At 34.6% G+C, this 17,575-nt stretch overlaps 2 protein-coding genes across 3 annotated transcripts in view; one reads left to right on the forward strand and one right to left on the reverse strand.

Moving 5' to 3' along the window:
* LOC115445215 (lissencephaly-1 homolog) overlaps nt 1-10,442 on the forward strand; it is a 28,092-nt gene extending 17,650 nt beyond the window's left edge. Inside the window, exons 3-10 of the mRNA XM_030171421.2 lie at nt 3,568-3,721; nt 4,833-4,979; nt 6,128-6,284; nt 6,616-6,793; nt 7,030-7,165; nt 7,453-7,608; nt 7,782-7,977; nt 8,321-10,442. Of these exons, the coding sequence (XP_030027281.1) occupies nt 3,568-3,721; nt 4,833-4,979; nt 6,128-6,284; nt 6,616-6,793; nt 7,030-7,165; nt 7,453-7,608; nt 7,782-7,977; nt 8,321-8,394 (1,198 nt within the window). The 3' untranslated portion in view covers nt 8,395-10,442. The remainder of the gene's footprint in view (nt 1-3,567; nt 3,722-4,832; nt 4,980-6,127; nt 6,285-6,615; nt 6,794-7,029; nt 7,166-7,452; nt 7,609-7,781; nt 7,978-8,320) is intronic.
* A 573-nt stretch (nt 10,443-11,015) lies between these two features.
* Nucleotides 11,016-16,193, reverse strand: LOC115445213. 2 transcript variants are annotated; one of them, XM_030171415.2, is made up of 4 exons: nt 15,759-16,193; nt 15,082-15,187; nt 14,746-14,797; nt 11,016-14,249 (listed from the first exon to the last, which is right to left on the reverse strand). In XM_030171415.2, exons 1-4 carry the CDS (start codon nt 15,945-15,947, stop codon nt 14,072-14,074), a joined length of 525 nt encoding a protein of 174 aa, XP_030027275.1. In that variant the 5' UTR covers nt 15,948-16,193; the 3' UTR covers nt 11,016-14,071. The 2 variants fall into 2 exon arrangements, with proteins under 2 accessions (XP_030027275.1, XP_030027276.1); XM_030171416.2 differs by having other exon boundaries at nt 15,737-16,193.
* Nucleotides 16,194-17,575: the final 1,382 nt, after the last annotated feature.

Genomic DNA, 17,575 nt, shown 5'->3' on the forward strand with positions numbered 1-17,575 from the left:
CAAATATTTATATTATACGTAACCTAATAATATTTGATAAATTAGCCTCTGATGCCACTTGTTAGCCTCCCGAGTGTACAAAGTATTATTTATAAATAACTTATGTTTAATTTAAAACATATTTTTGTGTGGTGTCCAGGTTCTATTTCAATAATGTTCTCTTCATCTGCACCTGAGACCAATTGCGAAACAAAAATAACTGATTTTGTTTTATAAGTAACGGAACACATATATCATATTGACATTCATTATTTTGTTAACTATTTCATTAAAATGTCACAGTGTTAATTTATTATCAATTCACACATGCCATTGATAAAAAGCATGTCATCTAATTCAACCAGTACAAGGTTTCTAATGGGTTGTAGCTATTCGCTATGAAGATTTTACAAAAATAGACCATCTATGGATTCAAACGGCTTTAAATTGTTAAAATGGGGAGCAAAAGCTAGTTTATATTTACCACAATACCCATCCGTTCTTGTTTATCATGATACGCGTTAAGGCATTTTTTCACAAAAATATATTCTAACTGCGTACGTTATGTTATATGGTACAATGCAGTTACATAAATTAATTTACAATTAGATTTAAAACAACATGAAACATTTGTTATCTTTTTAAACAAGGCAACAATGCGAAGGTCTCATCGATCGTGTCTCGTTTAACATATTCCGCCCGTTGAAGTAGGAATTACGTCGAAGACATGACGCCGCGACGCGACGCGCAGTTTGACGTCGCAATAATTACGGATACGGATACGAGCCGTTATAATTGCCTCAGGAACGGCTTATCCAAATGGGACAAGTTTTTGTTTCTGCATTTGTCATATGAATACTAGATTTTATTGTGTAAGTTATTACATCTCAGAAAATATATTTGGTAGAGTCGTGTATTTAGTTTCTCTATTCTGCAGCACAAAGCATGCATCTCGATTAACATTATATTTACTACACGATTAATACCATTGTTCATTGTTACCCGCCGACATGGAGATGTAACTCATGTGAACATTTTGCTGTGTACACAAATGTCAGGCCAGTGTAGCCGACTCTCGCCGGCACACGCACGTTGTTCAAGCGATCATTACGTTACATCAGCTGACAATCAACCAGTAATGAACTACATATTGGTACGAGAAAACGAGCAACACATTAACCCACTACATCACAAGTGTTACGATCACTTGAGAACGCATCCATTTCCTACACTCCTACAGCATCGTGTAACTGCAACGTATACAGTTTGGAGTAAGTTGTATGTAGAAACTTGGTTGAATTTCATTTTATTACCGGTATCCGGCGCCGGCGTAATACGTGTCATGTTAATGACGTAACCTTTATAATAGAGCCACCTCAGTTCTCAACTAAATATATCAAGGTTTGATCAAAGGGTTACTGCAGATTACTAAAATTTTGATGTTTTATGGGTATTTTCAACATCTTTCGATTCTTTTTTTAAATCTATTCATGTTGTGTTTTATGTTCTCCCAAATATATAAACTAACTCAAGATTAGTAGTTAAAATGCGTAACCTCTTGCGTATTTAATAAACCTTGAACAGATTCTAGTAAAAACATTAATTTACAAAAAAAAAACATTCTGCGCTTAAGTAAATAACGCCACGTAATATGGTGGATGTGTAGTGTTAGTTTTTTATTTTTTTGTGAATCCTTTTTGTCCCTGCACTATACTCGAGCCTGCGTCATACGCGCTCATGATAACATCCGTTTCGTTTAGTCTGGCGTGTATTAGTTGTTAATTGATACTTAATATTATACCATACATGGTGACTCATGTCATGTAAAATGAACTTTATTTTTATCATTTAAATAGTGTGATTAACATATAATTAATTGTAAAACCGTACGTACACTTAAAATTATCATGTTATTATAGTACAAATATATATTTAATTATCAAATCTATACATTTGTGCACTAAAATCATTTCATCTTCTAAACAACCATTTCCAAAATCGTAAAAATAGGTTTTTGAATGAGATCTAGCGTAGTTTACTGTGGTACATGAAAGAGAGCTGCATGGGCGGGGGAGCACGTACTCGTACACTATTGATCTATGCGGACTTTGCACTCTGTGATGAGCAATGCCGATATTTTCCAAGTATCAAGTATGCTACGGAAACTGTAAACTTTGCTCCTAATATATGTCATATATGATATTGTCATATCCCACTAGTATTTAGATATTGTAACATAATCTATACTACTATATAAAGCTGAAGAGTTTGTTTGTTTGTTTGTTTGTTTGTTTGTTTGAACGCGCTAATCTCAGGAACTACCAGTCCAAATTGAAAAATTCTTTTTGCGTTGGATAGCCCTTTGTTCGTGGAGTGCTATAGGCTATATATCATCACGCTATACCCAATAGGAGCGGGGCAGTAATGGCTAATCTCAGGAACTACCGGTCCAAACTGAAAAATTCTTTTTGTGTGATAGCCCTTTGTTCGTGGAGTGCTATAGGCTATATATCATCACGCTATGACTAATAGGAGCGGAGCAGTAATGACTAATCTCAGGAACTACCGGTTCGAACTGAAAAATTCTTTTTGTGTTGGATAGCTCTTTATTAGTGTAGTGCTATAGGCTATATATCATCACGCTATGACTAATAGGAGCGGAGCAGTAATGGCTAATCTCAGGAACTACCGTGTTTGAACTGAAAAAATCTTTTTGTGTTGGATAGCCCTTTGTTCCTGGAGTGTTATAGGCTATATATCATGACGCTATGACCAATCGGAGCGGAGCAGTAATGAAACATGTTGCAAAAACGGTGAAAAATTATTAGTTTTGAGAGCTTCCGTTGCGTGCGCTGCGTAAACGATTAAAGTTATGCAACAATGATGTATGACGGGATTATTCCTCTTAAAAAAGTTCTAAAAAATATATTATAAAACAAAGTCCCCCGCTGCATCTGTCTCCCTGAACGTGTTAAACTCAAAAACTACCCAACGTATTAAGATGAAATTTGGTATGGAGACAGTTTGAGAGGCTCCCGGGAAACTACTACTTTTATAACGGAAAACTTTAGCCTGAAAAACTTTATAACGCGGGCGGAGCCGCGGGCAAAAGCTAGTGTATAATATGTATACACTTACGTCTTTTCTCTCTGTAGGTAGGTGCAACAGTGTAGCCATTGTCGCCTTTAATATTTCGTCACATGACGTGGCAGGAGCGAGCCTACCGCCATAATATCCTGTAACATTATGAATACATACAATAATATAATCTAAAGATCAATATATTCAAAGGATAATTACAAACAAAACTAGACTGGTAGCTAAGTCTGCTCTCATGGCCTTTTCTCATGTTTGAAAAAAAACATGTGTGCATGTGTCAGTACAATGAATAATTCAGTACTAGATTTTAGCCATTAGTCTTTGTTGTAAAAACATAATGTTACTAGAAATTAACAAATAATGCTAAGCAGCTCACTGCAGGGCTCTAATAATAACATTGCAATCGGTTCTCATAGTTTACAACTAAAAGTGCACAGATGTGGCATGAAATTTATACCCAATTAACGAATCGTTGTTTACTTGTTTCAGAAATAAAGCGATCGCCGATTATTTAGGTAGCAATGGCTATAATGACGCGCTGGAAGCGTTCAAAAAGGAAGCCGATATGACCGGCGAAATGGATCGCAAGTTTGGTGGCCTTCTCGAAAAAAAATGGACCTCAGTTATCAGGCTGCAGAAGAAGGTAACTTTTATTAATTTTAATATTAACATCATATTAAATAATAATAAAATAGACAAGGATACACTCAATTTCAATGGGCCATAACTAATAGAAATTCACATTTAATCTCCTGTAGGTAGTACTTTCATCTGGCTCTTATACAGATTGTAAATATAATAAAGAAAAGGATTTTTAGCATTGATTGCGACTGCATAAGTAGTAATATTACAATTCATGTTGCGTCTTCAAATAGCTTGTTCGAGGGGTCATAACATACGCACCGGAGTCGCAAATTCTCACGGTTACACTACTCCGTTTAGTTAAAGTGACACGGCAGGCTTTGGATACATGGATTTTCTCTAAAGATTTTAAATCAGGAATGAGGTGTTCTGACAGAGAACTACAGGTATCATCATTGCTCTTTCAATTAGGGTGTGGAAGTGGCAGTGGATTGCCTACAATATTACCAGCAAAATCTACACAAAGAGAAGAGATTCAGATTGTACCCACTACTTGGGAGAGGTAATATATGCCCCGCGCATAGATGAAATACAATGCACGCACTAGGAAGTCATTGGCACAAGGCTGTCTACACTTGGATGAGAACATCCGAGATAATTATGATGTTTTATTAATGTCTAGTAAACCATGTTTGGTGTAGTTTCGTTTGAAAACTTTCTTAAGCATTTTACCGTTGCAAATTTGATAACATGTTATTTTGACAGCGCACGTTCATCTATTTTATATCGAGATTGGTACTAGGTCGTAACAATTTTCTTACACGCTGGGCGATCAATACAAAATACGGGCTGTTCCTTTTAATGGCATTCTATATTGCCGCGACACGTTTTATCCATCTAACTGACCTAAACTAATGCCGTTAAATCAAACAGAACAACTCAAGGCGATGGGAAATAGATTTGCTGTGCTCATTTCGAGCCGAACCTTGCGCTAATTATATGTTTGTTTAAAAATTTTAAATAGCACGGTGTATTAATAAATTTAATTAGATTTTCTGTTCAATCAACTTTATTCTTCAATCGACCGAATAATATAAAGGGTTACCAGTGATTTTAATTATGCTATTGTATGAAATACTTAGATGTTCAATATAATATATTTTATTCAACAGGTGATGGAGTTGGAGTCAAAGTTGTCAGAGGCTCAAAAAGAATACATCGAAGGTGCGCCGACGCGCGCCAAGCGCATGCCAACGGAATGGATCCCGCGGCCACCGGAGAAGTTCTGTCTCACCGGGCACCGGGCCACCATTACTAAGGTACGTAAACGTCAAGCAAGAGCTCTATTTATTTTTATACGTGATTTGATAACTGATCTGTGCTCAGTTACGATTTTGTTATGAGAAAAAGTTTTTATGAAAATAACATTAAGTTTTTAATTTGATTTAGATATCATTATATTAAGCGAATATTCATTAATATGTTGTATTAATCATTTCTATGATTACAAATATTAATTACAAAATGATACTATGATCTACCATTCTGAAACATGATTACTTACCCACCTACTTCTAACTGAAAATCACTGTTAATTGCTTGATTATATCTAAGTTTCCCGGTCTCTGTTGAAATGAAAATAAGGCGGTAATAATTAATATGCAAAAAAGGTTGGTAAATTTTAACATGACAAGGTTATAAAAGATTACTTGTCAAAACAAGATGTGCCACAAAACTAACATACTAAGTACTAATTGCTGTACTTTCACACTACATCAAATACAGTAATCCAATAATTTTATACAGTTTATTAATAAGTTTGCTCACCGATACATATCGGTACAAGGTCATTATATCCCAGTCAATCTAGAAAACAAATCAGCGTGGCACAGTTTCAAAATATTAATACCGACGCTGATAAACGAGATGAGATTTGTATGAAATCTTCAACTTAATAAATGAATGACTTTCTAATTCAATGAAAGTTTTGTTCGCGATTTATATGAGCATTGTTAAGGGATTGTTTCGCTTTTTGCCTCTAGTTTCTCCTGTCATTTTGAGACAATCGCATCAGCCGCCGCTCCATGAATACGAATAATGACTATTGTGATCTTCCGTTGTGTTATTGTTTTCAATTATATTGCCATTTCGTACGAAATTAACGTTATGCAGTTGTTACATTGCCGAAATAAAGTGTTATGAGTTACTTTTCAAACATTTGTAAATAGTAATAGCCGCAAACATACTGCCCATATATATTGAACGTGCAATGGCTTCAAACTTCATGACATTAGCTTTATAGGTTGTGAATAATCTTGAGTCACCAAATTATTATTTAAACGCTATGAATTAACCAATCTCTGATTGTACAGGGCTATAGTACTTAATGAAGTACTATGTAAATACTCCTATATTTAAAGTGATAACTGATGTTACTTTACTTATATCCTTCACCGATAATTTCCAGGTAATCTTTCATCCAGTGTTCAGTTTGATGGTGTCCTCGAGCGAGGACGCGACCATCAAAGTATGGGACTTTGAGAGCGGCGAGTACGAACGAACCCTGAAGGGGCACACCGACTCCGTTCAGGATATCGCCTTCGACCATCATGGAAAGTTACTCGGTGTGTATAATTCAGTCACTAATATTGAATACCTAACATTAATGAATTAAATCTTGCTTGAGTATTACATATAAAGTATATTCTTAATTTCTATTCAACTAATATGTCTTTTGAAAGAATTAATGCAAATTATGAATGCATCAAACCACAAATGTTAGAAAAATTAAAATTATGCGAGTATTGACATTTGATTTTTTTTACTACCAAGAGCCCAAGTCTTATAACTTAAATTTATCACGATTATAGCGATATCTACAATTACTAACTGTGGTGTAAATGTACACATTGGCATCCGTAACTGGTTTTAGTAATTTATGATTCTTTGGTATAGTGTCGTGCAGTGCGGACATGTCGATCAAGTTGTGGGACTTCAACCAGACGTTTGAATGCATGAAGACGATGCACGGCCACGACCACAACGTGTCCTCGGTCGCGTTCTCGCCGAGCGGCGACATCGTCTATTCCGCTAGTCGGGATAAGACCATCAAAGCCTGGGAAGTGGCCACCGGGTAATGACGTTATTCATTTTTTTATTTTTTATTTTTTTATTAAAAATATTATCTAATCGTAAGCAACACAAAAATATCACGTTTTAATTTAATATATTTGAATAATATCATAATTGACCTCCCTGCCTAATCCATAATCATAGACATTGGGAAATGAATTCCTAATTGTTCTAATTATGGATTTGAAACATTTTTTATTCATTACAAAGTTACTAATTGTTTTGTTGTCTTTGCAGATACTGCATCAAGACATACAAGGGTCACCGTGAGTGGGTTCGCATGGTGCGCGTGTCGCCGGACGGCACCCTCCTCGCCTCCTGCTCAAACGACCAGACTGTGCGCATCTGGAACGCTGACACAAATGAATGCAAGGTACACTATAGAATCGACGACAATATTATTTTCACATCTTTTCTTGGACGCTAGGGCATGTTCGTAATCCAATGGTATTAAAATAACGGCAACAGACAGAACAAATATAGCCCATAGGCGATTTCCACATGTGACGACCAATGATTTTCTAATGAGTATATGGCAGAAATGTTCCTAAATGTATAGACGTGACACAAAGATTAAAAAAAGGAAATTTAAACTCGTATTGCTTAGTAATATACTTGTATTGCTATGTTTAATGAGCATAATAATATATTTGCTTGTAGATGGAGCTGCGCGAGCACGAGCACGTGGTGGAGTGCGTGGCGTGGGCGCCCGACGCCGCCGCCGCCGCCATCAACGAGGCCGCCGGCGGCGACAACCGCCGCGCCGCGCACGTCGGGCCCTTCCTCGCCAGCGGCTCCAGGGACAAGTCAGTCAAGGTAACTGCCTAGTAGTATCTTGAGTTGTGTCTTCATACAACATTTTCGAGGCACATGCGTTATATATAAAAGGAAGCTGCTGGATGACCAGCCTTAAACATATGTTGGGCGCCCAATAATTGCGATGTATGTTGTGTACTGTGTATTATGTATGTGCGTGCATGTGTGGTCAGATCTGGGACGTGAGCACGGGACAGTGCCTGGCGACGCTGGTGGGGCACGACAACTGGGTGCGCGGCGCGGCGTGGCACCCGGGCGGGCGCTACCTGCTGACGGCGTCGGACGACAAGACGCTGCGCGTGTGGGACGTGGCGCACACGCGCGCCGCCAAGACGCTCTACGCGCACCAACACTTCGCCACCAGCCTCGGTACCACTACACACTATAGACTTCTAAAAATAAATATGGCAATTTTTTGCAATTTGTTTCGTGATCGCTTTTATCACGATAATATCTACACAACAATAATAGTAATGTGTTTATTTTGGTGCAAATATTCAACAACGCCGTAACTGTATCAATGTTGGATCTTGTTAACTATTTTATTTAATTTTGTCTCACTACTGTTGTCTTTTACCAACCCTTTTGGAAGCCGACGTCCACTCGACAGTAAGATATTTCTTGTCTCAAATATCATATTAATCCTATTTATGTCCCTCATTGTAACCCTCGATATATTTAGTTGTTATTATATTATACAATTTTGTTTCAGATTTCCATAAGAACTTGCCATACGTGATATCGGGCAGCGTCGATCAGACCGTCAAAGTTTGGGAGTGTCGCTAAAGCGTTGCCATTTTAGTAACTTAAACTCACCGATGATAACCTTATCATTATTTTTCACGTCGGATAGCTGCAATGAGAGCAAAACGAATTGTTATTACAACAGATAGATCAATTTGGAACAGAGAAATGTTTCTTCATTTAGCTCATTGCGGTTCTTTCGTATACTGACGATGCTATGTCTCTATCTAAATTGGTGATATCTGCTGTCCTGGTTCGCGTTATGTGTTTCATTTCCTTCGGCTTAGATTCACACATTCCATTTAAATGTAATGGCTAATAGGTAGTTTCAGCATAATGTTAGTTATTGAGATGATTTACGAAGTTTGTAAAAGTTCGGAACACTTTAAAACTATTAAACCAGTGACGTAGCATTCGTCTTGTACCAGATCGTAACGTTGGAGTGAGGAGTAAAAACTGTGTTATAATTTAACAATTCATTATTCTGTTTTATTTTATAGTTATTGTTTATTAATAAGTGCGTTTAGATTAAATTTTATTTGGTATAATTAGTTAATACGGTTTCTTACGTGTCCACTGTAAACAACTTTGTTAATTGATAATTTTAGATTTATTAAAATTTGATATTGAAGGTTATTCATGACAATCAACCGGATAATTTTAATGTGAGTAAAGAATTGATTGAAGTCTCCCATCTGCCATTGTACATAAATCTGTTTGTGTTTGTCTCAGCTCGATATGGTGTTCATTATGTTTGTTGGCGAGGGGACCAACAGCGCTAATGAATATCTATGGAGACACAACACCGAGTGCATCGTTCGTTATAATGTTATGTGGATAAGCGGGGATTGTAGGGAGCACGCTTTTTGATATCTGTTTCATAGGAACTTATTTTAAGTTTTGGCGATTCAAAACTTTAACTATAAGTTAGAACGTTATTTTTTTATTATTTATTTATACAGCTCGCAGTTTTTAAATCATCACCTCTTATCGAAATTATTGTCATGTGCATTGAGTTGCTAGTTGTGTGGTTTTGTTGCATCGTACGTTTTACACATCATTATAATCGGAAGTAGTGTAAGTCGATTTTCATATTATTATATATCGTACTCATGCGAGGATTTACGTAAATTAAAACGTGTGATATTTGATTATATATATTTTTCTTCATTTTCGTTAAAGGTAGCTAGATGCAGAGAACGCCTATTATGTTCAATACGTTAGTTATTTATTACGGTATTGCAGAATAGGTTGTCCGGCATATTACATAGAAATTAGTGATTGTAGAAATATTATGTATGGTGATACTTCGCTTTGCCGTGTTAGTGCATGAAAAAAGTGTACATTGCCTGCATACTTGAGGAAAGCCTTAAGCGGCACCATGCTAAGTAAAATAATAGTTCTGATTATATGGGCTGCATTTTGTCGCTTTCGTATTATAGAAACTTTGTCTGCGTGCTTGTATTGCGACAATGAAGTTAACTTTAGGAAAAGTACCAATTTTCATAATGAATAAATTCCATAGTTTCGCTTACTCAATGTAAATTCGTAAATACACGATAACTAAGAGAATAATATTATAAGTTCTTCGTATAAATTACGAGAGTGCTCAATAAAAATAATAACAGACTATAATTTTTGTAAGGATGTTGGTTGCCAACAATTTCATTATAAGATGCTTATGAATGTAATGCTGCAAACGTGATTTAAAATAGACTTTTGGTTAAATGTAAACAAATTTGCAAGTTTTTAGTAAACAAACATCACAATAACATGACCATATCTAGTCATCATGAAATATATTACAGAACTTGCAATTTGTATTAGATTTAGTTTTCAGATCATAATAAGAGGCCTTTGCAATGTTTTTTTATAACATTGTAACATGCTAAATATTATAAAAATTCATACCAAAGCTTATATTTGAGTTCGTGACTGTAAAGAATTATGACACCATAATACATTTCAAATACTTTATAATCTTATAACCATAGATGTGTATGTGTTGAGCACTCTCATTATGTAGTACTTTGTCTTGGCGATCTATCATTGAAGCTTAACGAAATATAACCTATATCTTAAACGAATAAGAAGTTTGTATTACTTACAATTTATCGAATAACATAGGTATTTGCACTTACATAAAATGCAATATGATGAGTAACAATATTATATAGCCAAATACAACATTCTCTAGTACATATTATTTAAATTACACAAGCAATGAGAATTCTGTATTTTACATGTAACCATTTGTCAAAATTCATAGAAAATTAATTACCAAAACATAAATAGAATTTGGTTAAATATTTTCTGTAAATAAAACAATAAATACCTAATTTATTTTACTCAGTGTTTGTCATTATCCGTGGTGGATGATTTATAGCAATTATGGGCTACTTAACTAGTAGAATAAAATATATAATGACAACACTGGATCTTTTTTATCCATGCATAGTGTGGTCCAAACGCATTGCAAACCTTCATGCCACAACAAAAAAATGCCCTTCCCTTGGGCAATCTGGGGTTTAAAAATTACTGGGGTAAATGCCTCTTATTTCTCATCTACTCTAATTACTTGCCTGGTGAACATCTGAGCTTAGCTTGAGGCAGTTTCGGTGCTGCCAACATAATTTTGGGAAGTCTGTTTAATAAAAGCAATATTAGAGAAAATATTTTATTAAACACTTATAATAAATTAGACAACTGTCTTATACTTTGATCAAATAATGATCTCTCCGAAAACACGATTTCCCCAAGGTTGTTATTGAAATTCACGGACATTGAGTTGTTATGAGTTTATATTTATTAATTATAAACTATATAGATGCATAACTCTATGTACAATATGACTTATTTTTATAATTTTCTCCACGGATATGGAGCGAAGCGTGAAATTATGTATAGGAAACTGTATTATTTCTGAATATCCACCAACTCATAGAGAGGAATGTTATAAGAGGTGTGTCTGACTGTGGCATCGTAGATCGCAAACGAATGCGGCGATTTTGATGCCGTTTGTTTGTTTGAAAACTGATGTGGTAATCGAGATGGTTCTTAGCTATAATTTATGAAGATCTATTCAAGCGTTAGAAGATCATCATAATATACTTTCACATGTGATACTTCCAAGAAATGGCAGCCCTAACGCATGAGTAGCCTATTCCCTACAACAACTTGGAACGGATATGGCGTGTTTGGAGTAAGTGAGCAGGTGAGATAAGTGATGAATTATATAGAAGACACATAATGGAGAAAGCAGTAACATAAAAAAAAAGTGAAATTAATTCCAAATAAACCACAACACAAAAACAAAAAAATGTTTGTCCTTTAGCGTCTTCCGGTCGGTGGAGCGAACCATGGAGTGGGGAGATCAAAGGCTTTTTAGTGAATACAAATATTTTATGTTCTTGCTTTTTAAAGCAACTTCCATGGAACTTTTACGCAGATACGAATAAAAGCAACATTGTAGAATAAATTACAAATATGTCCCCTTATACCAGAGACATTTAACAGTATAGTTGATCATCTTAGACCTCTCCTTTTTATGCATATTTTACACAAATCTAAAAAAAACTAATAGGCCTGGCATGCTTTGCCCTGCCACAAACCTTTCAAGTAGATCACATTTAAATTGGACTATATTTCTGCCTTTTAGATCTGTTATAATTACGCGAATGTTTTGATTGAAATAAAGCTACTTTGCGGCTTTTTCTCGACAAATTTATTTATCCTATAAAGAACATGAAGACTGCAGTTTTCGAAATCTTGGAATTAAAAATTATCAAATTTATCACGTTACCCGTGTAAAGTAGTTTTATTTTAGATCTCGACAACAACGCCACCTATCGAGGCCAAAGCTATCCCATCTTTCAACCAAAAACCTTGCCGAAAGTGTGAGCAAAAAGTTTAATAATATCAGCCCTGTATTATATACTTGCCCACTGCTGAGCACGGGCCTCCTCTACTACTGAGAGGGATTAGGCCTTAGTCCACCACGCTGGCCTAGTGCGGATTGGTAGACTTCACACACCTTCGAAATTCCTACAGAGGAACTTCTCAGATGTGCAGGTTTTCTCACGATGTTTTCCTTCACCGTTAAAACGAACGATAAAATCACAAAGAATACACACATGATTTTTTTAGAAAAGTCAGAGGTGTGTGCTCTTGGGATTTGAACCTGCGGACATTCGTCTCGGCAGACCGTTCGATATCCAACTAGGCTATCGTCGCTTTTAAAACAAAAAGTTTACAAAGTTTAAATTTCAATCGGATGAACAGTGATAATACATAATAATACTATCAGACCTGTATTGTATATACTTCTACTGTTGGACACAAAGATAAGGTCTTAGTCCGATACGCTGGCCTAGTGCGGATCGGTAGACATCACACACCCTTAAAAATTTCCATAGAGAACTTCTCATGCAGGTATTCTCACGAGTTTTTCCTTCACCGTTAAAGCAGGCAATAATAGGGTACCGGACTCATTTTTGTTCTTTACTATTATCAAATATTTACCTAATATAAATTATAACACAGAGGAATTATTAAAATCCTGTAAAAAATTAACCAGTTATAAGTCTTTGAATTTCGGTGGAAGGGGTAATTAACAAGAAACAGAAAAGAGACGAAATAGCCACGTGTGGCGTCATCGGGGATTAGGACGCGTGCGAAAGAAAGAGATGAAGCGATATCCCCACATTGCGCTCACTTCTGCACATTACAATATTTTAATCATGAATTAATCGCTCATTTTTTAACCAATTTCTATGCAGTTTTCGCAGGTGTGCTTATTTTTCTTATTGTTAACCATTACATATAGAATAATGGACAAAATCAAGCATAGGCACCGACCTATGCTTGATTTTGTCCAATAGGGGACCGCCCATATTTATAAAATACATATAACTTTTAGAAAAGTCAGAGATGTGTGCCCTTGGATTTGAACCTAGGGACATTAGTCGCGGCAGTCTGTTCCACGCTCAACTAGGCTATAGCTGTTTTTAACAGGTATGATAGCGTATAAAATATTAAACACAAACATTATTTTTTATATATGTACGCACTAGTGTTGGATTAATTAGCATTAGCACTAATTGTTAGCATGCTAAACCACGTTTAGCATTTTACAAATCAAATATAGTTGCTAAATTTCGTGAAGTGCTAATTAATTCGTTAGCGCGCTCTCCTTAGCGCCCGCAGGAATAATTATAAATTCCGTACTAAATGCTAATGCTAACGCGGCCTGTTTGAGTGGACGAGTGAGCGAGAAAACAGGCGCGAGAGATGCGTCACGCGGAGTGGCTCATTGAATTGTTTATATTTTTGGAAAATTACCGATATCAGGCAAGATAATATTGCACACAGTAATATCTATTATACCTGAATAGAGAACTAAAAGTAATTTTATGAAAAACTTGCACATTCTGCTAGGTATAATACTCATTCTATATTCTATAATATGATCAAATGAATATCGTTTTATTTTAATAAAATGTATAAAAGGTAAATTGGAAAATCAAACCTTAAACTTAATCAGTTGATTGCGCACGAGTTTCTTATTTTTAATTGTGCTTTTTAATATGTGCGAAATATAATATACATACATATACATACTCCTGAAAGGTAAAAACACGTGATGCTATGTATGTTTGTATGTACAGATCAAGGGAATGTGAGCTAGCGGTTTTTGTCGATGGGGAAGTTGAGTAAGTTGTTAGGGTTTCGTCGTATCAGTTTTCCCATTACTTAATAACTCAATTTCTAATTGAAGTTTCCTAATTTTTAGTCTCGCTATTTTAACATGTAATTTATGTTCCACCTCCATCATTTTCAATTGTTTCTTTTTCATGTTGATATTGTTGGCGGCCACAAACTCCCGCAAACTTTTGTTTCTGAAAATAAAAAAAACAATTAACAAAAGAACATTGACAAATATTCATTTAGTAGTTACTACTAATATTAAGCGACTACATACTAAAGACAGTAAAGAATGTATGTACTTTATCTATAATGTATGTACTTTATGTATAAGTATGTATAGTATATACATGCATGGGTAAGTTTACAGAGATGTGTTTAAATGTTCATTGATAATACATAATAACCACTGAACTGTAATCAGTTATTATAATTAATAGGATTTGGTAAATACACGTGAAGTCCCTAATATTAAGGCTTAATTTATTCTGGGAAAGTGCATGGTGAAACTGTTTCTCAGGAAAGGATGCTCACAGAGACGGACTGTGAAGAAACGCTAGTAAATAACATAAAATAATGAGTCTATTTATAATAGAGAATTATGTACCCAATCAGAAAGGGCCAGGGTTAGTTTGGGTTAGGTCACTAACTACTTAGTAATTAATGATAAGTTAAAAGTTATGTACTAACTGGATTTGTGTGATCTTGTTGTGTATTTGTTTCACTTCATCAGATGTTCCTTCTGAAAAAATAAAATTTATTATTCAAATAAACTACATCTCCATTGCTTCCCCAATGTGATGTTGGGGCAGCCATACATTTTCATGCATGTTGCAGCAACAAATTGGTTGTATTTTAACAAGGTAATGGCTGCTAGCCTGATGTCAATCACTATTAGAGATCTAATCCTGGCCAAAGACATTGTCATGTCTGAAAATCAAACCCTGAACCTTACAGACCTAAACCTATTATGTAGGTATATTACCACTAGATGGTTAAACTGAATCAAACCAAACATAAATTTACCTTCACTTTCTTGTAATTGAGGTGAATCTTCTGCTGCTAATGTTTCTTCATCTGAATTGCTCGAGAAACTGGCAGTTTCTTTACAAGTCTTGGAGTAAACAGCAGTCTAAAAATTTTTTTTAAATATGGTGGGTACTGAGTCATTACATTATCTGTTATTCAATTACCTTTTTCAATTCAAGATCCAATATCCAGATAACATTATTTAATATTTCTCCAAACACAAGCCTCGGAAAGCAATGCCTATCTGTACTGGTAATTATATTGCTCAGATAAATTGTGAATCTACAGCATATTTATTGAGACGGGGCTGCATAAGCCTCCACTTTGAATAGGATCTTAAGTAACGATTTCAGATACTATTTCCTAAATAAAACTTGAGCTATAACATGAACACCTGTTAGCTTGTTATAACATGAAATAGCATGTTTAATAAATTAAATTCAGCTCCCCAAATTAAAATATTTGACATAATCGCTTGTAAAATTTTTAAACTTAACTAATACCCAAAAATTATTAATAGTTTTGAATTAAAAGTTAAAAAAATAACATGTTAAATGAAAAGTTAAAAAATATAACACCAGTTCATGTCTTGTTAATTTTATTATATAAGTTTTTTACATTTAACTAATAACCACTAGGTAATATTTCTTACATTATAAATCATGCTAACTCACCGGCGACGAAGTACTCATTAATTTATTATACTCCAAAATATGTTTTAACTTTAAATGAATTCGCAAGTTGGTTGAAGTGGTTTTATAAGATAAAGCCTTTTTGCAAAAATTGCAAGCGGCGATCTTATTCTTAGAATCACATTTCTGAAAATATTTCCAAATTTCGGCCTTCCTACGTCCCGGTATCATTATTTCTTAGACTTTTCTCACTATGAACAGAAAGAACGGCTGAATTTGTCAAAATGAAATACGCGGCAAAACATAGACATATGAAACTAACACTATAGGTAAATATACGAATAAAAAGTTATAAGACTCTATTCTTTAATTCTCTTTTAGGATGAGTTAAGTACATAAGCACAGAAAATTATAGTTAATTAGTTAACTTCATATTTTGACATGCTATATACCCTGAGATATACCCATTCTAAATATATAACTTTAGAGGTTTGTAGCCCGGGCTTATACATCCGGAATGGTATTCTAAATGTAGAAAGGAATAATCCGGAACGTTATCTACTATTTATTTTGTAGTATTATCAAACAGGGTGAATAATAAAGTCATTTTTTCAGGAATATGTCCTATATAAAATAGTTTCGATGTTTCACATATTTTATTATTCAGTATCTCATAGGAACCAGAGAAATTTAGAATCACTATCGCGTTAGAAATTTCGTTTCACTATTCGGGAAGCATAAGCGTAGCTTGAGGCTAGCGCCTAGCATTCGTGTTTACAGATTTTCAATTCAGATTGCTATTCCGGATGTATAAACCATATCTTATACCAAACATAATTTGTCTATTCTCTGACTGTCGGACAGTGGGCTACCACAGAATACTTTTAAGGGGTAAGTCACTACAATTATCACATGCCATCGGATATATATAAATTTCGTTGCCCTTATTTGTAACTAGATGGCACTAAAATTCAGACTTCAGAAGGTCAAAATAAAATCTCTTTTGATGCAACCTCGGATCGTTTCCCAGTTGGCATTTTCCTTCCTTTTTTATTTGTGTGCGTCAAACTGACGCCGACAATTAATTATTTTATTTGATATTTATTGTGATAAGAAATATACTTATACGGAATAACGGAAATAATAATAATTCCTTTATAATCAATTGTAAAGGATATCTGTCTGGTTTTGGCTGTATTAATTATTGCTGTAGGTAACTTAATTTACTCTAATCTTACTTCTTGTCTTATGATCCGTTGGTGGAAATGTTTGGATATTTGTTAGAATTAGAAGCTGCAGTTGCTGAACGGATTTGGATGACATTTGGATAAACATTATATTATAGTCTACTTTTATATTCCGGTAATTTGCTATTAGATGGAATCATATAGCAAATTTAATGTTTGCTATATGATTTATTTAAATAGATGGGTCTAGCATGGTACAGATGATGGTAAGGATCGCTACCATGATTAAGGAACTTTTATAATGGGAATAGTAGAAAAAGAAGTATAAGGCTTTTAACGTGAATCAAGGTGCGAGCAACACCTAGTTTATTGTGATATTAAATCAGTTAAATTAACTCTTGTCTTCTACACAGAATTATATTTTATTACAATACATCGCAAAATATAATAGGTAGCTAATATAATTAAGTTTTATTTGTATCACATTAATAAATGGTGTCTTCTTTTATTTGTACGTTTTGTATTTAATTAAAATTAAATTAATTAACGTTATATTTTTAACAGATTGATTTAATGATATGTTAGGGAAATATTTCAAAAACAAAAAAGTCCGACCCAAGGTTATATATAGAAAAGAAACAAAAAAGTCTTAGGCTCAACAGATAAATATGA

The sequence above is a fragment of the Manduca sexta genome, chromosome 14 (assembly GCF_014839805.1).
Source record: "Manduca sexta isolate Smith_Timp_Sample1 chromosome 14, JHU_Msex_v1.0, whole genome shotgun sequence".
Taxonomy (NCBI): Eukaryota; Metazoa; Arthropoda; class Insecta; order Lepidoptera; family Sphingidae; genus Manduca; species Manduca sexta.